The 27,856-nt window shown below is 41.9% G+C and overlaps 1 protein-coding gene across 1 annotated transcript in view; it reads left to right on the top strand.

The window, feature by feature from the left end:
• The window catches only part of sema4c (sema domain, immunoglobulin domain (Ig), transmembrane domain (TM) and short cytoplasmic domain, (semaphorin) 4C), a 61,824-nt gene that overhangs the window by 21,554 nt on the left and 12,414 nt on the right, over window positions 1–27,856 (top strand). Inside the window, 9 exon segments of the mRNA XM_034090567.2 lie at window positions 4,147–4,209; window positions 7,090–7,188; window positions 7,901–7,997; window positions 8,941–9,060; window positions 13,321–13,472; window positions 21,040–21,215; window positions 23,954–24,098; window positions 24,841–24,973; window positions 24,976–25,053. Of these exon segments, the coding sequence (XP_033946458.2) occupies window positions 4,147–4,209; window positions 7,090–7,188; window positions 7,901–7,997; window positions 8,941–9,060; window positions 13,321–13,472; window positions 21,040–21,215; window positions 23,954–24,098; window positions 24,841–24,973; window positions 24,976–25,053 (1,063 nt within the window).

Genomic DNA, 27,856 nt, shown 5'->3' with positions numbered 1-27,856 from the left:
ACTCATTCACTCATATGTATTGTAGTTTTAATTTGTGTATCTTCTTATGTCCCTCCGTGTCAACCCTATTTGTTTAACAGCACTCTATAAATACCCTTCTCTTGACCTGATACACACATCTTTACACACGCAGAGATGACAAAGCCTCCGAGACTCAATCTGGTTTCGCTTTGCTCCCTTTATAATTGGTCCATATTGCAATCAATACAATTACAGCAGTCCAACGAAGGTGTGAGCGGCCTGCAGCAGGGAGGGAATTGTCTTCTGATGTAGAGCCTTAATGAGCAGCTTTAACACGCACGCACACACACACACACACACACACACACACACACACACACACATGGCTGATTCAGTGAGTGTAATGCGTCTTACAGTCATAATAAGGCCACCTGTTGTCAGCCTCCAGTGTGCCGTGTGCAGAGAAAAGAGCCGATACAGAAACATGAGCAAAGATGAGGGAATATCCATCTTTTCTGTCACTCTCCCCCCTCCTCACCCTTCCTCCCTTTATTTCCTCCCGGCTGTCTTCCTTCATTACCTTCATGTCCGACTTTCTGGGGATTTTTCACTGTTTTAAAGACACTTGTTTTTTCTGTTGTGACAGCTGCTCCAGTCTGAAGCTCTTCCTCCTAGATTATTTAGTTACTTTCGTTCCCGTGAAGATTGTTTTTCATTCTTTCACTTATTAGTTTTGTTCAGTCGTCCCGTGTGGTATACCTCAGACACCGCTGATCCAATTTTGACTACATTTGCGACGGTAATTCACCTTGCTTCAGCATTTTAAAAAGTACTAAATGCTGGAAATGTTGTTCTAATTCGGTTCACATTATCGTGCTCTCAATGCTGGAAGAAGTACTTCAGTGAAACTTGTAATACCATAGTGTAGAAATAATGTACAATGTGTATAAATCCTGCATACTAAATGTAACTTAAAGGGGCCCTATTATGCTTTTTTTGTTTGTCCCTTCCCTGTAGTGTGGTATATTGTTTTTTGTGCATGTAAATGGCCTGCCAAGGCTCAAATCCTACGTTCTTTTTGTATATATTAGTTATTATTGATGCATAATGACAATATGTTATTGTTTGTTGCAGCTAGTGAAGATGGACCTAGTTTATTTAATGCATATACTGCTGTGTAGCTCGTGAATTGACTAGGTATAACTTAAGTCAAATGTATGTGTTGATTATAACACATAATAACACACGGCTGTGGCTCAGTGGATAGTGCGCTGGACTTCGAACTAGGGGATAGCCAGTTTGAGTCCCACTGTGTCCCTGGGCGAGACACTTCACCCCTAATGTCTCCTGTGGCGATTGCCCACAGTACTCTTACTCTTTGGATAAAAGCGTCAACAAATGACGTCTAATGTAATCTCAATAATCAAATTTGCGATAAGTTGACAAATAAATGCGGTGAAGTAAAAACACAAAATATTCTTCCCAAGAGATATACAGGAGTAGAAGTATAAAGTAGCAAAAAATGAAATACTCGCAGTAAAACAACATGTTTTAAGTAAATGTACTTTCCACCACTATTGATTTGTTTTTGTTTTTCGGGACCATCTGTAAAGTACAATTTGAACCAGCACTTTAAAACATATTTTTGTACTCATTAGCTAATGGACTGAGCGTGGACTGCGCTACTTGCACCAACACTGAAGGAGAAAACACATTTTTAAATGCGGAAACAAGTATAGCCACGTTACAGCACTCCTTGCAAAAATAAAGGTTGTTGCTTCATCCGTTAGGCTTTATTTGTAACTCAACCCTATAATCCTATTCCTCACTAAGACTCTAAGATGTTTCCATAGACACTAATGGGGGCAAAGGCTATCTGTGTGTAGCGTGAGGTACAGGATGTTCATGGCAGTGTCTCGTTATGCTTTTAGACATTAATCCTGCGACTGCCAGGTTTTTTATTACATTACTGATCTGTGTGGAGCAAACGAAGAGTGCATTTCTTCATTAGACACCGACTTGTGACGAATGAGAATCCCTCGGGAACAAATTAGAAGTCACAAAAAAAACTTCTGGTGTTGCTACGCTTCATTTTACCCTGTCTCTCTCTGAAAACTCCAGTGCATTTGTTAAAACTACACATCCTGCAGGTCATCTGTCATCGTAATCATTAATTCAGTTATTAAATATTAACGTGTTACTTTATCTACTGTGAGAATGAAATGTGGACATTCAGAGGTTTGACTTTCCCCTGAAATATTATCATAATAAAAGGTATTATAATATATGACGGTTAGTATATCATTCGTCAAGTTTTTAAAGTGTACTTTATCTACCACCGCAGTATATGGCAATGACCCATTGTTTGATTGCTGTTGGTTTAAGCGCAGCCAAGCAAATCAGAGTGTAATTCTGCATGTGCTCTCGGTCTATAATGACCAGTGTAATTATTGCTAATGGTGTGGAAACCTCTCAGTAAACACACTTCATATGTTGGACCTCAATGCAGGGAGCGAAGTTCAGCCATGTGTCAAACGGACATTAAAAAAAGCATCAGCTACTGGAAAGCACTAAAAGCAAAGGTTAAGGAAAGTATGGACAGAAGGTTTTTTTTTATTTGCTTCCTCTGTACTACATGTTTTAACAGAAATGCAGCTATTTAGTTATCTGTATCTGTAGTACGGAAGCCCTGAATGGCCACGCTTCAATCGTATTTCCTCTGTTTTCCTGTGAAATAAAGTTACTTTTATTTGTTTTCTCAAGATCTAGAGTTATGTATGTCATTAGGCGCTTTCACACCAAGTACTTTGCCGTACTTAGTTCCCAACTTAGTTCATGAGAAGATCGCGTTCACACCGGAATAAATTCTCTGAGGGAAGATTACGCAAATGAAGACGCTGACGTCACTTCTTCTTCTTCTGCTTTGGGTTTACTGGCAGGCCGCAAACAACTTCACGGCGTATACTGCCGCCCGAAGTCCCCGGCCGGAAGTCCCCGGAGTTGGGGACTGGCTTCCTTCCGAGTAAATCGCCAGAACGCCGACACCTCCTCATCTCCACCGCTCCCATGTTTTCTTTTGTGTTGCCATAAGTTAGTCTCTCTGCGTTTCTGCACTGGGCTAATGCTAATAATGCTAATGCCAGCAAATACAATGGCGGCTTCACAAAACCTTTCGGAGTTTTATGGGGCGTGGTTTGCAATTCGCCCAGCCAATCAGAAATGGGAACCTTTTTCTCCCAGGAAAGTATCTTTTTGGTGTGAACGCAAAATCCCAGGGACTATCGGAACTATGGGAAAAGTACTCCGGTGTGAACGAACAAATGTCCTGAGAGCTCGAGTAGAGAAACTTTCTCGGGATAATGCCATAACTTCAAAGCCACGAGTAAACAATGATTTATAAATCAAACTAATTTGTAATGTTAGTGGTGATAACATTAATAACTTTCATGGGCAAAGGGTGGTTATAGATTGTTCGAAACATGACCTTTAAGGGCCACCGTACTTAAGGTCAAGGTGGATTTCACTTGAAATCATTATGATTTTATAAGTTTTCTTGAGATCGGGAGTTATAAAGGTTTTCATCTCCAATTAACAATCGCTTGAGAGCTCGGGGTCGAGTCTTTTTCTCGGGATCCTGACATATTAAAAATGTTATGGAGGCGTGTGGCGCAGTGGATAGAGCCTTGGTCTGGGGATCAGGTTCAAACCCCACTGCAGTCAGAATGTCGTTGTGTCCCTGGGCAAGACACAAGTATGTAAGTCGCTTTGAATAAAAGTGTCTAACATGTAATGTAGTGTTATGGGTCTTGGCCAATATGCCGTCATTTGGGGGAAACAACATTTGTAATTTGAGAGAGGATGACAGACATAGCTTGTGATCTCAATTGTTACTTGTTATCATAGGAAAACAGTGGTAATGAAAAGGCTTTTAACCATGGCTTTGGTTCAAGGTGAGGAACAACATTGACCTCCAATTAATTAAAAAAACATTGTATCTCCATGTTGTGCAGCAAATCGAGTCAATGTGCTCTAATTAAGCTTCATTAATGTGCTGTTCCCTTGGTCATCGGCCAACCGAGGAAGATTGTGTGGTTAATTTAGAAAATGATAAATAGGGAAAAGGCAGACAGCATCCTCCCTGTAGACGACATGTTCCTCATCACATCTGTGTCTTTCTTTCTTCAGATCGAGTGGCCGGCTCCGCAGGATAAGAAGAGGGAGTGTGTGGCCAAGGGGAAGAACAACCAGGTAACACGCATCCTCTGGGGATTACCTGCTTTTCTCAAGGCCACGTGTACAGGAGTTTACACGCCGGTAGCTTTTACACTTCACTTTGCTCCATTACATTTAGTCAAGTCAGTCTGAGGGGTTTCTAACTGGAAGGCTTCCAGTCATTACATTAGCTCACAGCGTCTTCCAGGCAGCATCAGCAGCTTTTGAGGTGGGCCGATCCGGGAAGTGGTTTGTCTCGAGCAACAAAAAGAGAGGGGAAAGTCCCGCCGCAGCGAGAGTCTGACACGCAGCACACGAGAGTGGCTTCTCATCTGACTCTCAGCAGGAAAACTATTCCTTTTGAAATATTCATTAGCTTCTCGTAATGAAAAGAAGACTTCATCAGATAAAACATTTCCGTGGATCTACTTTTTCCAAATATGAAATGATGATATTCAACAGCTCTCGGTAGTTCAGTATTAACTCTAAGCTCTCACCATCAGTTGTGATCAGAGTCGGTAGGGTTACTGTAAAATGTAATCTGTTAGAATTACTCATTATCTCTAAATAGAGAACATTTAATCAGTAATCTCACTATTGTTTTATTCTCTGTCAAAGCGTCTTTGAGTTTTTAGAAAAGCGCTATATAAGTGTTGTGTATTATTATTATTATTATTAATAATCCAACCTGAATACTTCCCATTACTTTGGGATTATTGCAATATCAAATGCAATGTGAATAAATACAAGAAAATAAATATCAATAGGAGGTTTTTTCTTATCCATTATGTAAGAAACAGAACAATAAAAGAAGACACCAAGATATTTAGGATCAAAAAGGATTTTATGTTTCGGAAAAGAAATGGCAGAAATCAAATCTGAGCTCGCAGAAAATGCTTCGATTTACTTTAATACACACAGGTAAGCACACGCACACTATTCTTTGAACATATAGGTTCACCTGCTAAATGAAAAACAGAAAAAATGAACCAAAGAAAGTGAAAACCATGAAGCAGATTAAGGCAGTAGAAGTACACACTTAAAGTATTAGTCTACAGAACAGTACAGCTTACAGAGAAGAGATAACATCTGAACACATGCTCTCTTCGTTGTATACTAACATTATTATCCTGCTATTTACCCCCACGTTTTAGAAATGTACCAGTAATCTGATTACACTGTTTGTTTTGTAACTGAAAGGGAAAACACTCTCTTTCCTCTCCGCCCGGCTCCGCACTGCTTACAGGGCATAAAGTACATCTGCAGGGAGTCTCGTTTAATATTTTATAGAAACACACAGACGTTTAAGAGACGAAGCGGAAAACCTCTCCCGTTGCACAACAGTTACCTTTGATGCGGTTTCAAACAGAAGGGGAAACAGTTCAGTGGAGGGCAGCACCTCGTAGGAGGACTTCTTTAACTCAAATTGAATTAAAACATGTCATAACTTCTCCTGTTGGCGCGTGAATGGTTGTTAAAATGCAGCGCGGTGCCCCGTGATCAGGACACTTGGGTGCATTTCATCAAAAGTGCATTTAAAGCTACTTGAGTTAAGTGAATGTTCACACATGTCCTATTTATAACATGAATGCATATGGTGTTTACACTGCCCGTCGAGATACTCAATGATTAGTGTTTTTATGTAATAGTCGCCTGAACGAGGAGCGTCTGCCAGATGCATCTCGTCCCGATTATCCTCGCTGATTACAGCCTCTGTAAAGATGTATTAAAACAAAATCATATTTCTCTTATAACACCCGTGAGAGGCAGATATTGCTTTGCTGGACGCACTGAATTATTCATGCCTGTAGCATCATGTGTGAGCATCTGTTTCCAATCCCATTCACAGAGCTTTATTGTTCATCACCGCGCAGACATTAAAGGGCAGTGCCCAGGAAACGCTGCATATTTTACACATTAATTACCCACAAATCTTTTGAATGGAGACATCCTGTCACCTTTTTTGTCGCAGTGTAAAGGTTATTTAGATCATGTGGTTACATCATCTATTAAGTGACGTCCTCTCCTTCTGAGACATTATTGCTTTCCTCTGTGGAGGACATGACACTCAAGCCCTGATTTTAAACACCATGCGGGCACTTTATCTGAGTCCTAAAGGAGTGTGGTCCGTCCTGATGTCTCCACTGATGTCACACACACAAGGCACATGTGCTGTCTGCAGAAAACACATTTCACTGTGAGGGACTTAAATGATCAGATGTATAATATATATTGTTTATGTTCTTCATTGGATGTTTTTTATTACTGTTGAGTCTTAACTAGATTATATTATATGTAGTGTTTTGTCCATTCTAAGCCTTTTAAACACGTATTTCTAGGGAGGGAGTTAACATCTTATTTTCCATATTTACGGAAACAGAAAGTGAGGCAGAACTTTTTTATAAAAAACATTGAGAGGGAGCCAGACATGCTGTCAGGAGATGATTTGGAAGAGATGATAAAGGAACTTAATGTATTTGAAATTGTGCCTTTTAAAGTACTTTTTTATGGAAGAAATAGACCCACTAGATGCAATAAAACATAAGAAATGTGTTTCTTATATCCCAATCCTGAAAAAAGAAAAAGTCTTGTGGGTCTTGGTAGATTATAACAATGAACACTTACTCAGAATAAATGACTGTTCTTGGAGGCTGCGAAATGTTCAGTGTCCCTAATATTTCTGCACCATTTGTTCATCCACATATATACGAATGGCGCTGCCAAGAGAAAGTTAATCATGAGTAACGTGCTCTAGTCTCAAGGTTATGAAGATTCAAAAGCAGTCGCATTGAAGCATTGCAGTTAAGCTGAGTCTCAGAGGTGTGTGTGAGCATACAGAGTCTCCACGGGGCAATGGGCTTCACCTCAACAGAGGACACACAGCAGCTTTCTAACAATCCCTCCTCCTCTCCACAGACCGAGTGTTTCAACTACATCCGCTTCCTGCAGAGCTACAACCACACACACCTCTACACCTGCGGCACCTACGCCTTCCAGCCCAAGTGCACCTATGTGGTAAGTGTGTGTGTGTGTGTGTGTGTGTGTGTGTGTGTGTGTGTGTGTGTGTGTGTGTGTGTGTGTGTGTGTGTGTGTGTGTGTGTGTGTGTGTGTGTGTGTGTGTGTGTGTGTGTGTGTGTGTGTGTGTGTGTGTGTGTGTGTGTGTGTGTGTGTGTGTGTGTGTGTGTGTGTGTGTGTGTGTGTGTGTGTGTGTGTGTTAGACAGAGTTATTTTGGTCGTGCGCTGCTGACAGGTGTCAACTTTTATCTGACTACAGGCTAAGAGAACTGTGTGATAAAATGAAAAAAATATAATAGAAAAAAGTGTCCCATGCTGGGTTATCTGAATGTGTGAATGCTATTGCGTGTGTGTGTGTGTGTGTGTGTGTGTGTGTGTGTGTGTGTGTGTGTGTGTGTGTGTGTGTGTGTGTGTGTGTGTGTGTGTGTGTGTGTGTGTGTGTGTGTGTGTGTGTGTGTGTGTGTGTGTGTGTGTGTGTGTGTGTGTGTGTGTGTGTGTGTGTGTGTGTGTGTGTGTGTGTGTGTGTGTGTGAGCGTGTGTGTGTGTGTGCAAACATGTGACGCTGATGCGACAGGACAACATGACGTGGGGTGAAGCCGTGGTCATTTTAACAGACACACAGGGCTTGCAGCTGTGTCATGTGGGTCATAACGCACACTGACCAAGAAAAACAAATGCCTGATTTCCCGTGTGTGTGTGTGTGTGTGTGTAGAACGCAGACTCTTTTACCCTGAATCCTGCTGACCTGGAGGATGGAAAGGGTAAATGCCCGTATGACCCTGCCAAAGGGCACACTGGCCTTATAGTGGGTGAGTAATAAGCGCATACTTTAAATACCAGACTACTGTTTTTACGTACTCCAAATACAAATAAAGGGGACATACACTGCAAATGTTCAGGTACTTGTAAATGAGGCTTCCAAAATAATGTCTGTACATGCTTTAATGTTAAAAATAACAGTATTTTCCTCACACTATCTTTCTGAATATACCTGGATTCATCCTCTGTCTGAAACGCTCTGTCCACGCGCCACATGTCTCTTTGAGCCTCCCTCCTGAACATGCTGAACCTGGTCTTGGCTTAATATTGCATAGCCATTGGTTGATATGCTCAGGTGACGGGGGGCGGCATCATGTAATGAGCCTGACATAGAAAGGGAAGCCAATTGTGAATGGCTTGATAAATCCCTTTCTTTTCCAAGCACCCCCCAAACACTGACTCGGTTGCCTTGTGTTGGGTTATAAGGCACTGCAGATATCAAAGTGTCGCGCACAATCAATACAAAAGTGGGATTTTGTCTTATGTATCCTTTTTAAGTGTTGCCGAACAAGTGTAACAATCATTTAAGTGTCCTGTTTACCCAACAAGCATGATACATCCTGAGCTGGAAATGCATTCACATCAATATATCAACCCCAAACACACCGTCAGCGCTTGTTGTTCCATCTCAGCATTGTGAACACTAAAGTGAACCGCGCCGTGTTTTTACAGCTCTAACGGAAGGCATTAAATGTCCATCAAATCTCCACAAACTGCTCCTGCAGCATTTCCCATCTGCTTTGCAGCCAGACGACTGCACTGAGAGTCCAGGAGTCCAATGTAACGTTGCATGCTGCATTCCCTGCACCGAACAGCCCGGCTGAACCCAATACACATCCATTCTCCGTCTCCTTGTGTGACTCCCGGCTGAACCGATGTCCTCTCAGGCCTGTACAAGAACAGAATTAAACTAACGCTTGCATTCTGCTACAGATAAGGAGCTGTACTCGGCAACGCTCAACAACTTCCTGGGGACGGAGCCAGTGATTCTGAGGAACCTGGGCGTACAGCACTACAGCATGAAGAGCGAATACTTGCCCGCCTGGCTCAATGGTGAGTTAAAGTGGACATTAGAAAGACAAAGACAAAGAAAGAGGTAAACCGGCCAACACAATTAGAGAGGGGAAGGAAGAGATGGAACAAAATGGTTGTTTGCTTAGCTCCGCCCCCTCTTACCAATGAGTCAAAGCTTTATTCTAGCGTGGATTACAACGATGACTATGGCACGTTTACTGCTCATAATTCCTTTTGAAACAATGGATCTAATCACATAGAAGTTGACAACAGCAAGCTTTTCATATTTAGCAGTTTATCAGCTTTTACAGCTTATTTGAACAGCCTCCAGCTCATGTGTAATCTTTCCAGCTGGCTCTTGTTAAAACGAATGTAGTAGGGTTCTAAATATAATGCTAAAAGCCACATTTCCAATACAAAACGTCTGTATCCACACCAGATAATTGTGCATGGCGACGCATGGAAACTGAGAAGCATAAAGTTCATTATTAAGAATAGAACAACTATTTCAAACTTGTTTTGTTCTAATTCTACCATTTTTGAATGCTCACTGTAAAAAGACGTACTTGGAAAGGCAGAAAGCTATGCCCTTTTATTTGTGTCTTCAAGGTTTATGTTAAAAAAGGCAAAAATACTTAAAGACGGGCTGAGCGATGACTTTGACAAATCTTCATCAAGTAACACGTAGCTATGTGACAATACCGAAGCTCTATAGCTAATGGTGATGAATACAAATGGTATGAAATGGATTAAACTTCCTGAAGTATTTATATTGAATTTACTTAACTTTAGATATTGAGCAGTCTGACAGTAAGGAGGCTAGGGCATACACAAACATTTGTTGATGTTAGCTTAATATTCTTGCCAGTTTGTGTAAATCCAAAAATGAATCTAAGTACATGTGTTCCTGATTTGTCATTAAAATGCCATTTCATTGTAGGAATGTCAAGACAATATATGTGGCTTCATAAAAAGCGGGTCAAGTATTTACTTTGGAGTTATGGGGCCTTGATAATAAATTGTGTTCATGTTACCTTCTCTCATTAGAATTAATACTGTAGTAACCATACATGCTAACATTTGTAGCTTACTTTAACACTAGAACCGCCAGAGGTCGCTGGATACCTAAAACCGCCAACGGGTCAAATGTACCCGCTATTGATTTTCAAGGTACAATGTTCTTTTATTTACCATACAGAACAGTGAGTTTTGATCGCACAGGGATGAAACTTATTCCAATAGAATCTGTGGACTCTCAGCTTTTCATAGGATATAGTTTGTGCAGATAGCATGAAGTATAAAATATCGCTACCAGTGCTGATTTAAACGATTGGTGTTAGACTTGTGTTTTGTTTAGGTACAAATCTATCCATCTATATCTATAACTATCTATCTGTCTATCTCTCTCTCTCTCTCTCTCTCTCTCTCTATCTATCTATCTATCTGTCTCTCTATCTATCTATCTATCTATAACTATCTATAACTACACTGAACAAAAATATAAACGCAACACTTTTGTTTTTGCTCCCATTTTTCATGAGATGAACTCAAAGATCTAAAACATTTTCTATTTACACAAAATAACCATTTCTCTCAAATATTGTTCACAAATCTGAAAGAATGTGTGATAGTGAGCACTTCTCCTTTGCCGAGATAATCCATCCCACCTCACAGGTGTGGCATATCAAGATGCTGATTAGACAGCATGATTATTGCACAGGTGTGCCTTAGGCTGGCCACAATAAAAGGCCACTCTGAAACGGAGTAGCCCTGCGCTCTTCCCCAACCTACCCCTACCCCTACCCCTCACACCAGATACTGACTGGTTCTCGGACCCCCCCAGACCCCCCCAATAAAGCAAAACTGCACGTTTCAGAGTGGCCTTTTATTGTGGCCAGCCTAAGGCACACCTGTGCAATAATCATGCTGTCTAATCAGCATCTTGATATGCCACGCCTGTGAGGTGGGATGGATTATCTCGGCAAAGGAGAAGTGCTCACTGTCACAGATTTTTTTCAGATTTGTGAACAATATTTGAGAGAAATGGTTATTTTGTGTATATAGAAAATGTTTTAGATCTTTGAGTTCATCTTATGAAAAATGGGAGCAAAAACAAAAGTGTTGCATTTATATTTTTGTTCAGTGTATCTATCTATCTCTCTCTATCTATCTATCTATCTATCTATCTATCTCTCTGTCTCTCTCTCAATCTATCTCTCTATCTATAAGGAACCGCAGTAGACAAAAGGCGTTGCTATAGCAACACGTCATGCTGCCTTTTCTATGAGGTAAAATATTACCCGCTGGTGCTGATGGGTATAAATGGCAATTTCTTTTGCCGATTTTTTCAATCTGACTTCGTATTGACAATTTTTAACAACAGAGGGTGCTACATAACACACTTTCAGGAAAAGTCACGTACTGGGAGACTTTAATATTTTATTTTAAAAAAGTGACATACAATCAAAAAACAGCTGCGGGTAAAATGCACCCGTTGGCGGTTCTAGTGTTAAGGAATATGAACACATATCTTAAAAAGTAAACTATCATGTCTATTCAAAACTTATAGAAGAAAATTAAATGTTTGTGAAGAAAATCTATTCATCCATGCAAGTATAGTAATTATGAATACAAATATTCCTCATCAGTTCAGCTTCAAGACTTGTTTTCCATGGCAACACATTAATAAAATGAATTGCATTCGAGTGGGATAACGGCGGCTTATTTTTAACAGTTTCATTAAAAAAGAAAGAGCCAGAAACATGCAAAAGAACAAGAGAAAAAGAGAAATGAGTTGCAGGAAATGAAGCGTAGGACTCGGCTAAAGCGAAGGATCGTTATCTATTTCGGGGAGCAGGAGTGAGATACCTCGAGAGAAATGAGGGGCAGAGAAGAGGATGAAGTCACAGCAGGAAAATTGGCTGATGAAAGAACAGACATTAGGATTGGTGATGAAAAGATAGAGTGAGGGGAATGAAGAAAGGAGGCGGAGGGAGGGAGGAACATACAGATGAGGCTGAGGGTGGATCGATGTGTCCGTTTATTATTCATGGGGCTTTTATTAAAAACTAGACCTATGAGGCTATCCTCACCTTAATTTAAGCAGCTTCGAACCAGCATAAAAGCATTCAATTGGCCTGGGTTTCAGTGGAGAGTTCTAATATCCCACGGTGGCTTAAAATACAGCATTAAGGCTTTTATACGGAAAAAGAACAGTTAATCTTGGGAAATGTTGAGTCTTTGTAACTCAAACAAAACACCTTACAATGAATCAAAAGCCCCTTGCAGCTGGAAACCTAGAACATCTCTCTATCAGGCTATTTCTGAAAACATATCTTTCAAAATCTAATGTATCTTTGCACAGAAAATAGCTGAATCTAAAGCCCCCTGCCGCTCGAGTCCGGAAGAAAGCCTGTATCTGTCTTTTTTCTTCTATAAAAGCATATCACTCCAAATGTAATGAAGGCCTGGATATAGTAAAAGAATCTGAGGCGAAGTGAGAAACACAAAATGGACCGATAATAGGGAGCAGTGGAGAGACTGAGAGTGAGAAATGACTGGAGGAGAGATGATGCGAAGCAGAGAGTGATGACAGAAAATAGACAGACGGGTGAGAAGGGGCGGCAGGGAATGAGATGGAGGTGTCGTGTGTGTGTGTGTGTGTGTGTGTGTGTGTGTGTGTGTGTGTGTGTGTGTGTGTGTGTGTGTGTGTGTGTGTGTGTGTGTGTGTGTGTGTGTGTGTGTGTGTGTGTGTGTGTGTGTGTGTGTGTGTGTGTGTGTGTGTGTGTGTGTGTGTGTGTGTGTGTGTGTGTGTGTGTGTGTGTGTGTGTGTGTGTGTGTGGGTGGGTGGGTGTGGGGGTGTGTGTGGTGTGTGTGTGTGTGTGTGTGTGTGTGTGTGTGTGTGTGTGTGTGTGTGTGTGTGTGTGTGTGTGTGTGTGCTGTGTTGTGTGTGTGCTGTGTGTGTGTGTGTGTGTGTGGTGTGTGTGTGTGTGTGGTGTGTGTGGTGTGTGTGTGTGTGTGTGTGTGTGTGTGTGTGTGTGTGTGTGTGTGGTGTAACAGGCAGGTTTGTGTGTGTGTGTGAGATGTGATTCAGTCCAAATGCACCTGCAGGCTGAGACTATCTATTCGTTCACATGTGATGTATGTCTTTACTGTAAGAAAGTACACTTTCTCAAATTACTCTTCCGTGTGTGTGTGTGTGTGTGTGTGTGTGTTGTGTGTGGTGTGTGTGTGTGTGTGTGTGTGTGTGTGTGTGTGTGTGTGTGTGTGTGTGTGTGTGTGTGCGTGTGCGGTGTGCAGAGCCGGACTTCGTGGGTTCGGCCCTGGTGAGGGAGAGCAGCGGCAGTAAAGATGGAGACGACGACAAAATCTACTTCTTCTTCAGCGAGCGGGCGTTGGAGCTGGACTGCGACACCGAGCTCAACGTGGCCCGAGTGGCTCGCGTCTGCAAGGTAATAACAGCCATCAGAAGTGATTCGATTAGGAATCGGTTATAAAAATCATATCTGTCTGTCGTCCTTTTTCCCACTGGATGAAAGAAACCCACACATCTGGCCTTTGTCTTCAGTGGGGTGTATCAGCTCCAATGAGTGATGGGTATATGACACCATGTTGGCCTCTTGTCTGGCCTGTTACACTGGTGGAAATTAATATTCTTTCAAGTAAAAAAAAAAGGGACAGGGATTTATTCAATTTATTAAAGTCGAAAACCTACAATTAATGTTTTCTCCTCAAAGCCACCAGACTCCTTTAAAAGTAACAGTAATGTTCAAATTCAAAGGTGTTATTTTGCACATCGCTACAGTCCAGTGTAGAAAGGGCATTCTTCTGACCTGAACTCCTCCAACAACCCAACATATATAATAAAATACAAAATAAAAAAGTAGTGCAATACATGTAAATAGAATATGATATGTACAAGAACAAAATATCTCACTGATCATCGTTTAAAATTCTTTATTCAAACTCGACAGAAACAAAAATAAACACATCAAAACCATTTCAACTGCAAGTTTTGACTGCAGACTGTTGTATGCACGCTTGGCTGGAAATCAGCGAGTTGCTGTTTTCTGCAGCCGATTTGACAGCTGTTTCCCAGCCCTTAATATACCATGAAACAGCATCGCTAACGGTTACTGCCTTACACACTTCACCAGATGAGATGCCCATATAAAGAGGCAACTGGAGTTGTTTAACAGCTTCATATGTTGAGTGAATATAAATAGCTGCTCCATGAAAAGCAAATTGACCACGATGGTGCATTTGAAGCCCATATCCAATATATATGGATTTGTATTCCTGACTTTTATATTATATTACATTTTAGACACTTGTATCCAAAGTGACTTACGTACTCAATACTGTGGACAACCCCCACAGGAGCAATTTGGATTGAAGTGTCTCAGGGACACAACCACATGCTGACTGCAGTGGGGTTTGAACCTGTGACCCCCTGATCCAAACACTCTCCACTGCGCCACAGCCTCCCTCCCTTTTCGCATAAGGAACAAACTATTGTTGGCCGCATGTTCCACCATGATGGTTTAAAGACCCACAAAGATAAACCAAATAAGTCAGCTATGATTTTTTTTTTTTTTTAACAAAATGCGGGAACGTGGCATCGAATTCTTCATTAGGCGTGTTCTGGTTATTCTGACCAACAATGTGGAAACTTAAAAGTTACTTTCTCGCATAAAAAACACAATACAACTCAATTCAGTGACATTAAAAGCTGTCAGCCTGACTCAAAAGATCAGATCCACTTAATAAAATAACCTTTCTTCTAACTGAGAAACGACTATGCTGTAAAATGCAGACTTTCCATTATTATCAGTATAAAGCACAAATAAAAGGCTCCACGGTAAATAGCCTTGTCCCACTGAATCAGCTAAACATCAGTTTGCTAACAATGTTTTATGTGAGGACGATTACACTGACACAGAGCAATTTGATAATTCATTTTCATTTGTTTAACGAATGGCCTCATTAGGATAACTGATCCGTTTTGATTCACCACGGTGATTATGTCCAGAGGAGCTTCTAGCTGGAGGGAGAATGAGATGTTAAACAGCATATTGTGTATGATCGCAGTGAACTTTAAGTTAACGCAGCACAGTCGTGTTTCAGTGACGTGTGCAGAGAGAGCTCAGTAACCTTTAAACTGGGTGAAATCGAGGCAGATTGCTAACAGTCTGTGGAGATGAGCGTAATGAAATGCACTGTTTTAGGGAAAGTGCCCTTTAGTGTCTGCGCTGCCGTGATGAACAATCGAGCTCTTTGACTGAAACGAGAAACAGATGCTCACACATGATGTGTACTAGTGCCGTGAATGATTTCCCCCCGCTGTTGCTGCTGCAGCAAAATGTCTGTATCTCACTGCTGTATTGAGATCATTTTTAAAATTCCTTTTGTTACATTACATTACATGACATGACATTACATTACATGACATTACATTGCATTACATTGCATTACATTACATTGCATTACATTACATTGCATTACATTACATTACATGACATTACATTGCATTACATTGCATTACATTACATTGCATTACATTACATTGCATTACATTGCATTGCATTACATTACATTACATTACATTGCATTACATTACATTACATTGCATTACATTGCATTGCATTGCATTACATTGCATTTAGCTGACGCTTTTATCCAAAGCGACTTACAATAAATACATTCGACTCTGTTAGCAGTTCTTTGTTAGTAATTCTATCGCTCGAAGTGGAGTCGAAAGAGATGAGTTTTCAGTCTGCGTCCTGATGTCGATGGGGAGCTGCAATGCCCCTGCACCCACAGAGGCTGATAGGAGTGAGTGTATCTGGCAGACAGGCCTCGTTTGAGCCGGCAGTAAACCTTATAAAGGGACCACTCAATGTTTCCCGTGTAATCGAATATCATTATTATTATTATTGTCATCCTGCTCTTCAATGGCGCCCTTGAACATATCAGGGTCCTTTTAGAGGTGTTTTGCAACATGGTAAATGCTCAGTCAGCTGATCCAGGTGTAACAGGTTCATCATGATGGAGATACAGAACACCACCGTGTGTGCACAGAGGTGAGGTTCAGCCTCCACAAGGTGAAGGGGAGGCTGATGAAATGCAACATAGCAAAGCGAGAAAGTGAGCGGTGTGCTGTCAGCTCTAGGAGAAAAGGTGCTTGTTCACAGGGTCAACTCGCATTGGACGCTTAATTGGCATGGCACCTGATTGGACGAAAACATTCAATCTTGAGCTGCCTGACCGCAGATTTCAAAACAACTGACATGGTGGCTCAGGAAACGGCCCTGTTATGCTTTTTGGTGTGTTGTATAGGTTTTCTGCCCGTACATGGTCTGCAAGGGTAAAGTCAGTTTGGAAATAAACGTTGCAGTTGCTGAATTAGTCTGTATTTAAATTTAAACTAAACCCCGAGCCTGTTTTTCAGGTTTCAGGCTCGAAAATGACATTCCCAGAACAAATGACCATAACTTCACATCTAAAAGGTTTATATGAATAATTGTTGTTATCAAAGCAAGGTGACATCTGTGAGTTGGATGTAGAAGTGTCAGAATCAATATAGATGTTTCTGTGTCAGAGTAAATTCAGATGGAACATAGCAAAAAAATGTAAATTCCTGTCTCCGCCTAAAGAAAACCCATTACTTATAGTGAAGACCAACCTTGAATGATGGGTTAGTAGCCTAAAAGCTTTAGGAATCCAAATTATAACATATAATAAGTACCCTGTATCAAGATTGAGGCAAAACAAGTGACATTTGACCTTTTTAGAGAGGTTTATGAAAATAAAGTCCAGGCGGAATAAGCTTTGGGCACATTTGGTTCCATCAGTGCCATTTGACCTTTTTCAGATACCAGACTATAAAAATCATTGTATTACATTGAATAATCACTATAGGTATTCATTCCATTAAAAAAAAAAAAATTAAAAATATTTAAATAAAAAAAAATATTCTTAAAAAAATATTAAAAATATTTGTGTGAGTGTGTATAGAAAAAATCAGGGTCCCCGTCGGCGGGACCTTCGGGCTTAACATGGAAAGTGGCCAACATAGAATTTTAGAAGTGAAGGTAACCTTTAATTATGCAAGTACCATTTCTCAAGTGCATTCAACCGTGAGGATACAAACTCCAAACAGCATGAGAAGAACATGAGCTTTAAATAAACGCAACTTTCAATCAAAACAGGTCCGGTTTTTATTCTGCAACAGAAGATGTTTACACTTTTCCTCCCCTGATATTAACACGGATCTCCTCTACATCAACATGTGTCCCCTCTTCTTCGTGTCTCCTCTACATCAACATGTGTCCCCTCTTCTTCATGTCTCCTCTACATCAACATGTGTCCCCTCTTCTTCATGTCTCTTCTACATCAACACGTGTCCCCTCTTCTTCATGTCTCTTCTCCATCAACACGTGTCCCCTCTTCTTCATGTCTCTTCTACATCAACACGTGTCCCCTCTTCTTCATGTCTCTTCTACATCAACACGTGTCCCCCTCTTCTTCATGTCTCTTCTACATCAAACGTGTACCCTCTCTACATGTCTCCTCTACATCAACACGTGTCCCCTCTTCTTCATGGTCTCCCTCTACATCAACACGTGTCCCCTCTTCTTTCATGTCTCTTCTACATCAACACGTGTCCCTCTTCTTCAGTCTCCTCTACATCAACACGTGTCCCCTCTCTTCATGTCTCTTCTACATCAACACGTGTCCCCTCTTCTTCATGTCTCTTCTACATCAACACGTGTCCCCTCTTCTTCATGTCTCTTCTTCCATCAACACGTGTCCCCTCTTCTTCATGTCTCTTCTACATCAACACCGTGTCCCCTCTTCTTCATGTCTCTTCTACATCAACACGTGTCCCCTCTTCTTCATGTCTCTTCTACATCAACACGTGTCCCGGTGTCTCTTCTACATCAACACGTGTCCCCTCTTCTTCATGTCTCTTCTACATCAACACGTGTCCCCTCTTCTTCATGTCTCTTCTACATCAACACGTGTCCCCCTCTTCTTCATGTCTCTTCTACATCAACACTGTGTCCCCTCTTCTTCATGTCTCTTCTACATCAACATGTGTCCCCTCTTCTTCATGTCTCTTCTACATCAACACGTGTCCCCTCTTCTTCATGTCTCTTCTACATCAACACGTGTCCCCTCTTCTTCATGTCTCTTCTACATCAACAAGTGTCCCCTCTTCTTCATGTCTCTTCTACATCAACACGTGTCCCCTCTTCTTCATGTCTCTTCTACATCAACATGTGTCCCCTCTTCTTCATGTCTCTTCTACATCAACATGTGTCCCCTCTTCTTCATGTCTCTTCTACATCAACATGTGTCCCCTCTTCTACATGTCTCTTCTACATCAACACGTGTCCCCTCTTCTTCATGTCTCTTCTACATCAACACGTGTCCCCTCTTCTCATGTCTCTTCTACATCAACATGTGTCCCCTCTTCTACATGTCTCTTCTACATCAACACGTGTCCCCTCTTCTTCATGTCTCTTCTACATCAACACGTGTCCCCTCTTCTTCATGTCTCTTCTACATCAACACGTGTCCCCTCTTCTTCATGTCTCTTCTCCATCAACACGTGTCCCCTCTTCTTCATGTCTCTTCTACATCAACACGTGTCCCCTCTTCTTCATGTCTCTTCTACATCAACACGTGTCCCCTCTTCTTCATGTCTCTTCTACATCAACACGTGTCCCCTCTTCTATCATGTCTCTTCTACATCAACATGTGTCCCCTCTTCTACATGTCTCTTCTACATCAACATGTGTCCCCTCTTCTTCATGTCTCTTCTACATCAACACGTGTCCCCTCTTCTTCACGTCTCTTCTACATCAACACGTGTCCCCTCTTCTTCATGTCTCTTCTACATCAACACGTGTCCCCTCTTCTTCATGTCTCTTCTGCATCAACACGTGTCCCCTCTTCTTCATGTCTCTTCTACATCAACACGTGTCCCCTCTTCTTCATGTCTCTTCTACATCAACACGTGTCCCCTCTTCTTCATGTCTCTTCTACATCAACACGTGTCCCCTCTTCTTCATGTCTCTTCTACATCAACACGTGTCCCCTCTTCTTCATGTCTCTTCTACATCAACACGTGTCCCCTCTTCTTCATGTCTCTTCTACATCAACACGTGTCCCCTCTTCTTCATGTCTCTTCTACATCAACAAGTGTCCCCTCTTCTCATGTCTCTTCTACATCAACACGTGTCCCCTCTTCTCCATGTCTCTTCTACATCAACACGTGTCCCCTCTTCTCCATGTCTCTTCTACATCAACACGTGTCCCCTCTTCTCCATGTCTCTTCTACATCAACATGTGTCCCCTCTTCTTCACGTCTCTTCTACATCAACATGTGTCCCTCTTCTCATGTCTCTTCTACATCAACATGTGTCCCCTCTTCTTCACGTCTCTTCTACATCAACATGTGTCCCCTCTTCTTCATGTCTCTTCTACATCAACATGTGTCCCCTCTTCTTCACGTCTCTTCTACATCAACATGTGTCCCTCTTCTTCACGTCTCTTCTACATCAACATGTGTCCCCTCTTCTTCACGTCTCTTCTACATCAACATGTGTCCCCTCTTCTTCACTGTCTCTTCTACATCAACATGTGTCCCCTCTTCTTCACGTCTCTTCTACATCAACATGTGTCCCCCTCTTCTTCACGTCTCTTCTACATCAACATGTGTCCCCTCTTCTTCACGTCTCTTCTACATCAACATGTGTCCCCTCTTCTTCATGTCTCTTCTACATCAACATGTGTCCCCTCTTCTTCATGTCTCTTCTACATCAACATGTGTCCCCTCTTCTTCATGTCTCTTCTACATCAACATGTGTCCCCTCTTCTTCATGTCTCTTCTACATCAACATGTGTCCCCTCTTCTTCATGTCTCTTCTACATCAACATGTGTCCCCTCTTCTTCATGTCTCTTCTACATCAACATGTGTCCCCTCTTCTTCATGTCTCTTCTACATCAACATGTGTCCCCTCTTCTTCACGTCTCTTCTACATCAACATGTGTCCCCTCTTCTTCATGTCTCTTCTACATCAACATGTGTCCCCTCTTCATCATGTCTCTTCTACATCAGCATGTGTCCCCTCTTCTTCATGTCTCTTCTACATCAACATGTGTCCCCTCTTCTTCATGTCTCTTCTACATCAACATGTGTCCCCTCTTCTTCACGTCTCTTCTACATCAACATGTGTCCCCTCTTCTTCATGTCTCTTCTACATCAACATGTGTCCCCTCTTCATCATGTCTCTTCTACATCAGCATGTGTCCCCTCTTCTTCATGTCTCTTCTACATCAACATGTGTCCCCTCTTCTTCATGTCTCTTCTACATCAACATGTGTCCCCTCTTCTTCATGTCTCTTCTACATCAACATGTGTCCCCTCTTCTACATGTCTCTTCTACATCAACATGTGTCCCCTCTTCTTCATGTCTCTTCTACATCAACATGTGTCCCCTCTTCTTCATGTCTCTTCTACATCAACATGTGTCCCCTCTGTGGAAAGAGACTCTGAAAGTCTCAGGAAAAAAGATTTTCTCTCTTTTTGATCCATTTCTATAAAAACCTGTCTGAAAATGAGCTGATCAGATTTTGGCTACTTTATGATGTCATCACGATGTGTTGTCTTGAGTAACCGTTAGCCAATCAGCAACCAAGGCAACCCCCCCCCCCCCCCTTATCACCTGAATCTCCTCTAGAGCACCATTGAGTTCTTTGTAACCAAATGTCTCTCAGAGGGGCGTGGGGAGGGGCTCCTTATTTTCATCTGAAGTAACAGACAGAGAATCAGCACTTTGGAAACAGGGCTGAAACAGAGGGGATTATGGGTAATGCTGCAATGATCTTCAGAGACATGTTTTGTATATATCTGAGAGCTGTGATATATTGATGTAAACCAGTTTAATAGGGGACCTTTAAAGGACCTGTTTCAGCCGTTGATGAGATGTGATCCTGTCCTCTCTCAGGGGGATCTGGGTGGTACCAGGACTCTGCAGAAGAAGTGGACCACCTTCCAGAAAGCCCGTCTGGAGTGCTCCCTCCCCGAGCGCCACGTCTCCTTCAACAACCTGAGGGCGGTGTTCACGCTGCCCGGCCAGGACTGGAGGGGCACCACCTTCTACGGCATCTTCCACGCCCAGTGGTGAGTCAGAGCCGAGAAATACAGGCTGAAGAAAGAGCTCCATTTCAGTCTCATCGGTTAATTACTCCGTGTACCGTCTGCTGTCAGAGCGAGACATATCACTTCCCCAACATGTCAGATACTCTGCTTTTTATTTAAATCCTGGGTCAGCCAGCAGTCACTCTGATATGATGGCTCTAATTACGCACTAGGGATAAGGTGTTTACTGTGTAATTGGGCTTTTAGTGTAATAGCCCTACGAGTGGATACGGCTCAAGTGGGCTTGAACATGTTTTATGGGTTTTATTAGTGATTTAACGTCACATTGACTTCATGTTTTGGCTGAATATAGTGAACCCTTTTGTAAATAGAATCAGGCTAATTTAATTAGTTCAATAAACCGATGTTTGACACATTGGTTGAATCACGTTATACTTAATACCTTACTATTACAACATTTGATCCTAATACAATGGTTTTTCTGAAACCTTATAATAACGCATTCCTTGTTTCTCATGCATTTCGTTTAAATGTCCATTTTCAGCTCAATACATTCGGTCTTAATAAACGTACGGAAAAGGTTGTTATTTTGGTTTATAATTTGCTACAGTAGTAGTGTTACTAAAGAACGAAAGTTACGTTAGAAATGTAGTAAACGCTTTCGTAAAAAAAATATGGAAGAGCCGTTACTTAGGCCCCGTCCACGCGGAGACGAAAACGAACCGATATCAAAAAAGTCTTCCGTCCACACGTTTCCGTGTCGGCCTCGTGTGGACGAACCGTCTATACGATAGAGAACGTTAGCGGATTCAACTGATATCGCCTCCGTGTGGACGGGGCTTTCGTCACGGATTTAGGTGTAAATGGCAATAATAAGTAGAAAATAAATCAAAGTCGGTCACATGTGCGAAAGAATCCACCCAAACACAATGATCTCATCCCAATGCGGTCTTTGTCACTCTGGTTTACAATTACAAATATTACATCAAATAAAAGCATATATAGTATATTTAGGAACTGTGTATGAAAACAGCCCGATTTTAGCATCATATCATCACATGTCTTGAACATTTTGTGATAAGGATCAGAAAAAAACTTTAAACGTTTATAGCTTGATAAAACTTCACTGTAGGACCAAATCAAACTTTCTGACATGTTTCTTCTTAAGAGAATCTTTTGATGTCGTCTGTTTAAAGCTTAAACTTACTTAAAGGGATAATTAAAGTGCAATCTGGAGATTAAAATGCTGATGACAAAGAACCTTGTGACTGTGGGATTATTAGCGGACTAAAGACTGGACCACTACACAACTGTTATGTGTTAATGAGTTACTTATCACCAAAGCAGTGGGAGGCGGGGCAGGAGGTTTGCTTTGGGGGGAAAGTCGGAGTTGTTCTGCGAGTAAAGCCCTTTGATGTGACTCTTTTGAGCTCCTCAATAAGATATCATATCATCAAGTGAACGCGCTTTGAACTTCAAGCTTTGTTTCTCCATTCAGAGCTCCTTCTGCTGCTGTCAGAAAGAAGCCTTTTCCTCCGTGTGACTTAAAGCCCCGTGGCTTTGATGGAGATAACATTAAGATAATTGGACATTATGTAAATGGTGACTCTGAGTTCATGCCACAATCAGACTGACGGAGGGGGCTTTCCCAAGACATCAGTGCTGTCCTTTGGTCTCACCTTTGAAAGCCTGGAGCACTGCTGCACCTTAACAGCTCTGCTCCAGATGGAAATAGCACTTCCCTTAAAGAGGCCCTATTATACTTTTTGAGGTGTTCCTTTTCCTGTAGTGTGTTGTATATGTTTGTGTGCATGTAAACGGTTTGCAAAGGCTAAAATCACGAAGTTCCATCCAAAGGTCCACCAATGTCCTCCTTTGTTTACTTACGGATCATAGTAACTGCACTATGTAACACTCGCGCTTCTATTGGCTAGGGCTCCAACAAATTGCACGTGACTGACCAATCACAACAGAGCCAGCCAGCTAACCAATCAGAGCAGACTGGGCTCTGGTTTCAGACAGAGGGTGAAAAGAGGTGCTGCAGTATGAGAACAATAAAGAGCTTTGTGAACATTAAAGCATGGAGACATGTCGCAGTAGAGGAACAAAATACATATTTACATAATAAGGCCCCTTTAAAGGGCAAATCACAACATATACATTTTAAAGTGGAAGTGCCTCCTTCTCTCAGTCTAAAAATAGATGTGAATTCAATTGAAATATATTTGTGAGATGAGGAGTACAAGTATGACTTTATGCGTCTGGGGCATGCATAAATAACCAATTCGAAACCATTTTGTGGTCCACAATTGGATTGGGAAAGAAAATTAAGATCCCATACCCCCGACCTTACCAAAAATGTTAAATGAAATGCTATTCCTGTGTGGCGGCGTCACAGCAACAGCTGATTAATGTCAGTGGTCTATCAAGTTAATGTATTTCAGGTACATCAATTTGCAGCTTGATGCACCGTGGAAAGGGTGGAGAGGTGGCAACACATCTAATCATTTTCAGTCACTCAATAAGACACAGGCGGATGTTCACCTCGATAGCTTTTATTGTAAACATGCAAATGACTTCATGCTTTTAACATGCAACTGATATTACCTTCTGGTTGTTATATCTCATATTCTCTCGTGTTATTGTGCCACATTCAGAAGCTAGAAGTCGCATTTCTCTACAAGCGGACGACAGGTGATCCATCTTTCCGTTTCTCCCGCCACACGTCACTAATTCCCCTCCTTGCCGCCATGTTTCAGGGGTGACGTGGACGTGTCGGCGGTGTGCCAGTACCAGATCAGCGATGTGAAGAAGGTTTTTGAAGGATCCTACAAAGAGTACAGGGAGCCGTCTCAGAGGTGGGGGCGCTACACCGGGGCGGTCCCTGTCCCACGGCCTGGAGCGGTAAGAAATAATATATTTATTTATTTTCTAAAATAATAATGTAATTAAATATCGTACAAAACATGCAATATAAACCAATACATATATAAAAATAAAAATGTTAATTCAAGTCAAATTACATTTTCCCAGAACGTTGATAGTGGAAAATAAAATAGCAGGTAATTTTAAGAGAATATGGAAAAATAAATAGATTACATTGGAATAATTAAATATAATTAAAACATCAAAACATTTCCTTTGATATTTTAATATACGTAAATTCCTTATTTCCAGCTGTTTATTTAAACTTTATATGATGTTTGGTAATTGCAAATGTCTCCCGGCAACTTTAGGAAGCATGAAAGGAAATCATTTTTGACACATGTAGGGTTTTGTGGATCTGAAACACGTAAGCGGAGATAAGTGTGCAGCGAAGGAATAAAGAAAGGGGGAGGGAGGGAGGGAAGTGCAAATGAATGGCATGGGGTGCTGTAGCGATGGAAGTGGAAAAGAGCTGGCAGGACACGAAAGCTAAGAACGTAATGATCCAGGACGAAAGGAAAGGAAAGGAGGAAGGGGTGTGATGGCAGGCAGAGTGAAAGATGGAGAAGAGGTGTGAAAAAAGGAGGGAATCAAATCAAAGCCAACTAGCCAAGAAGTTTCCTCCTCTAACTTTTTCTCCTTCTTGGCCCTCCTTCTTCCTCTCCTTCCTCCTTTCCCCCCCGTGTTCGTTTCCTCCCTCCTTCCTCCCTCCGTGCTGCAGTGTATAACTAACTCAGACAGAGAGAACGGCTACAACAGCTCCCTGCAGCTGCCTGACGCCACGCTCAACTTCGCCAAGAAGCACCCGCTGATGGAGGACAAAGCTCTGGCTCGCCCCCTGCTGCTCACCAAGGGGTCAACTTCACCCGGCTGGTGGTGGACCGGGTCAGCAGCCTGGACCAGCGGGCCTACAACATGCTGTTCATCGGCACAGGTACGCACAGCGGAGGATTCAAGATTCATTCAAGGCTTTTATTGTCATTCGTACATAGCTAGATGTCACAGGCTCCTCCAACAGTGCAACACAATAAAACAGATAAAATAGTGCCAAGAAGTAGTGCCATAAGAGTCTATATACAAGGGATACATCATTTGTAAGTATGCCATGTTATGGATGTTCTTAGTTCAGGTGTTTAAGAACATCCATAACATTCACCTGTTTGCAACTTTAAAATGATTTATCTTAAGCTTTGCTAAGGATTTTTTGTGCAGAATTTCTTCTTCGATGTACATCTCTTTTAATAATTTTCACTGGTTCGAAAAAGAAAGCATTAATTTCCAGTCTAAATGTCGCCAGCATGTTCACTGGTGCATCTGATGTGAATAATCTCTTACTTTACCAAAAGGACAAACTTTTTGACTGATAGAAGCAGAATATCTAATATACTCGTAGTATATACAGTACAAATACTATCATGCACAAACATGACCTTTACACAGAAAAGGGATGGCAATCTTTTTAAATGTTACTTAAGTTGAAGTACAAAGGTTGGAGCTAAATGTATCGGTGCACAATGGCTCTTTTCAAAATGTCATATCATTTTCAAATTGTATGAAATATAACATAACATTAATTGAAAAAGTAATATGCAGGATCAGTTAAAAAAAGAAAGTTACATTTTTACAAAACAAAGTAAACCTTGGACTGTAAAAAAAGTGAAGTACAGGTATACTTTTGGCAGATGAAGTTGAAATGACAGACACTGGGCTCAGTCGATGGTGTTCCTGTAAATCATGTTAAGTTTCTCCTTTGAACTGACATCTCCCTGCGTTCAGCACGTGCTCTTCACCTGTCGTTTTACCTGCTTTAACACACGCTGACACCTCAGATATGTACACTGCTCACACTTAAACTCTCTGCGGGGCTTCAACTTCAACGGCAATTTGAGTCACTTTCATCATTTGGAGTTCAGCTGACAATTGTTTTCAGAGCTTTCATACTAATAACTGACAATTCAGGTGCCTTCAGGGCTTTGACTTTAACATGTTAAATGCTTCCAGCGCCTTACTTCAGCTGAGGCCTTAACTTATTTAAGTGCATCAGATTAAGATGTCCAATCCACTAGAACAGTGGTTCCCAACCTGGGGGGTGTGCCCCCCTTGGGGGGGCGCCAAAGATCGCAGGGGGGGCGCCAAAGATCGCAGGGGGGGGCGCCAGGCCTCAGATGATTTGAGGCCAAATATCATATTTAGATTTTTTTTTTTTTTTTTTTTTTTTTTACATATAACGCAATACATGGTTGTCACTAAAAGCCTTGTCTCTACATTACAATAAAATATAAAAAAGTATTGATTAATTAATTTCAATACAAATTCAAGTTAGTAGCTATTAAAGGCATACAAATGCAAAAATGTATAATTCTTTCTTTGATAGAAATGTTTCTTCTGCCGTAAAGTGTCCAAACCGGGCTTTTCTGGATAAGTGCATTTTTAAAACATAGTCATTGTCCATGCCGGTTCCAGTTGGATTATTTGTCAGTTGCTCCGATCAGATCGGTCTCCTCCATTTTGTAGATTATTTACGATTTTTGAATCCAAAATCCGGCTTACTTTGAGCATGTGTTGAACAGTTTAATCCCTTTGTGAATTGTTTCCACTTCCGCGCCGTCCTTTAATTTCTTCATACAGCGGGAATCCAAATTAATTAATCCTGAGTCCAATAACCATCAAAGTCACTCCAATAGTGCTCCTTAATTACGCTTTCATCCTCCTGTAACAACACACTTCACATTCACCCAGTTTGTGACAGTGTGTGTGCGTGTGCGTGTGCTGTGTGTGTGTGTGTGTGTGTGTGTGTGTGTGTGTGTGTGTGTGTGTGTGTGTGTGTGTGTGTGTGTGTGTGTGTGTGTGTGTGTGTGTGTGTGTGTGTGTGTGTGTGTGTGTGTGTGTGTGTGTGTGTGTGTGTGTGTGTGTGTGTGTGTGTGTGTGTGTGTGGGGGACAGGTACTGGCATTAGGTACGGTGGAACAAAGCAACATGCCATCTGGCCGCACTTCAGCTGGGTTTCAATTAACGACTTGATTTGCATGCTGAGATCCGTCTTCATGCATCAAAGGAAACGTCCACGTATGCACAACTTAATTAATATCTGCAGTCAGTAGCCACCGGGCCCATATGCAGGTGTCCTGTGTTCTGGCACAGATCTGAAATCAGCCGTAATCCTGAATAACACGCATCTCGCAGTGGACTTGAATGCATCTCGCCTCATGAATGCTGAGAGGCTCGTCTGCTTAGCATTCAGATCACGGCAGCTTCAACACTGACAGCGCCACAACAGCGGACTCCTCTGCTGGCAGGCGGGGAGGCCAACCCGGACACACACACACACATTTGTGACACGCTCTCACAAATTGATATACACAAACGCACCGAGATACACACACGCTCACACTTCCTGAGCCAAGTGCAGTCATCCCCGCTTGTCGTGCTTCGCGGCACAAACTCAACGGGGCCCCTTGGCGGACGGGCGCTCCTGGTGCCAATTGGGCTGCGGGCTTGATTAGCTATTAGCTGCAGAGAAGCGACAGCTGAATTGAAAAAGGGAGCCAGGGAGAAGGAGCTCGTCAAAACTGTTTTCAGAGAAACCAACTCTCAGGATTGAGGGATTAAACGACACCGGTCCCTGACTCCACGGGAGGAGAATGTTATGATATGCCTGCTGCGCGCTGTGTGTGTGTGTGTGTGTGTGTGTGTGTGTGTGTGTGTGTGTGTGTGTGTGTGTGTGTGTGTGTGTGTGTG

This window comes from Pseudochaenichthys georgianus, chromosome 9 (assembly GCF_902827115.2).
Source record: "Pseudochaenichthys georgianus chromosome 9, fPseGeo1.2, whole genome shotgun sequence".
Taxonomy (NCBI): Eukaryota; Metazoa; Chordata; class Actinopteri; order Perciformes; family Channichthyidae; genus Pseudochaenichthys; species Pseudochaenichthys georgianus.
The sequence above is the reverse complement of the archived record's forward strand: the minus strand, read 5'-3'. Positions and strand labels throughout refer to the sequence as shown.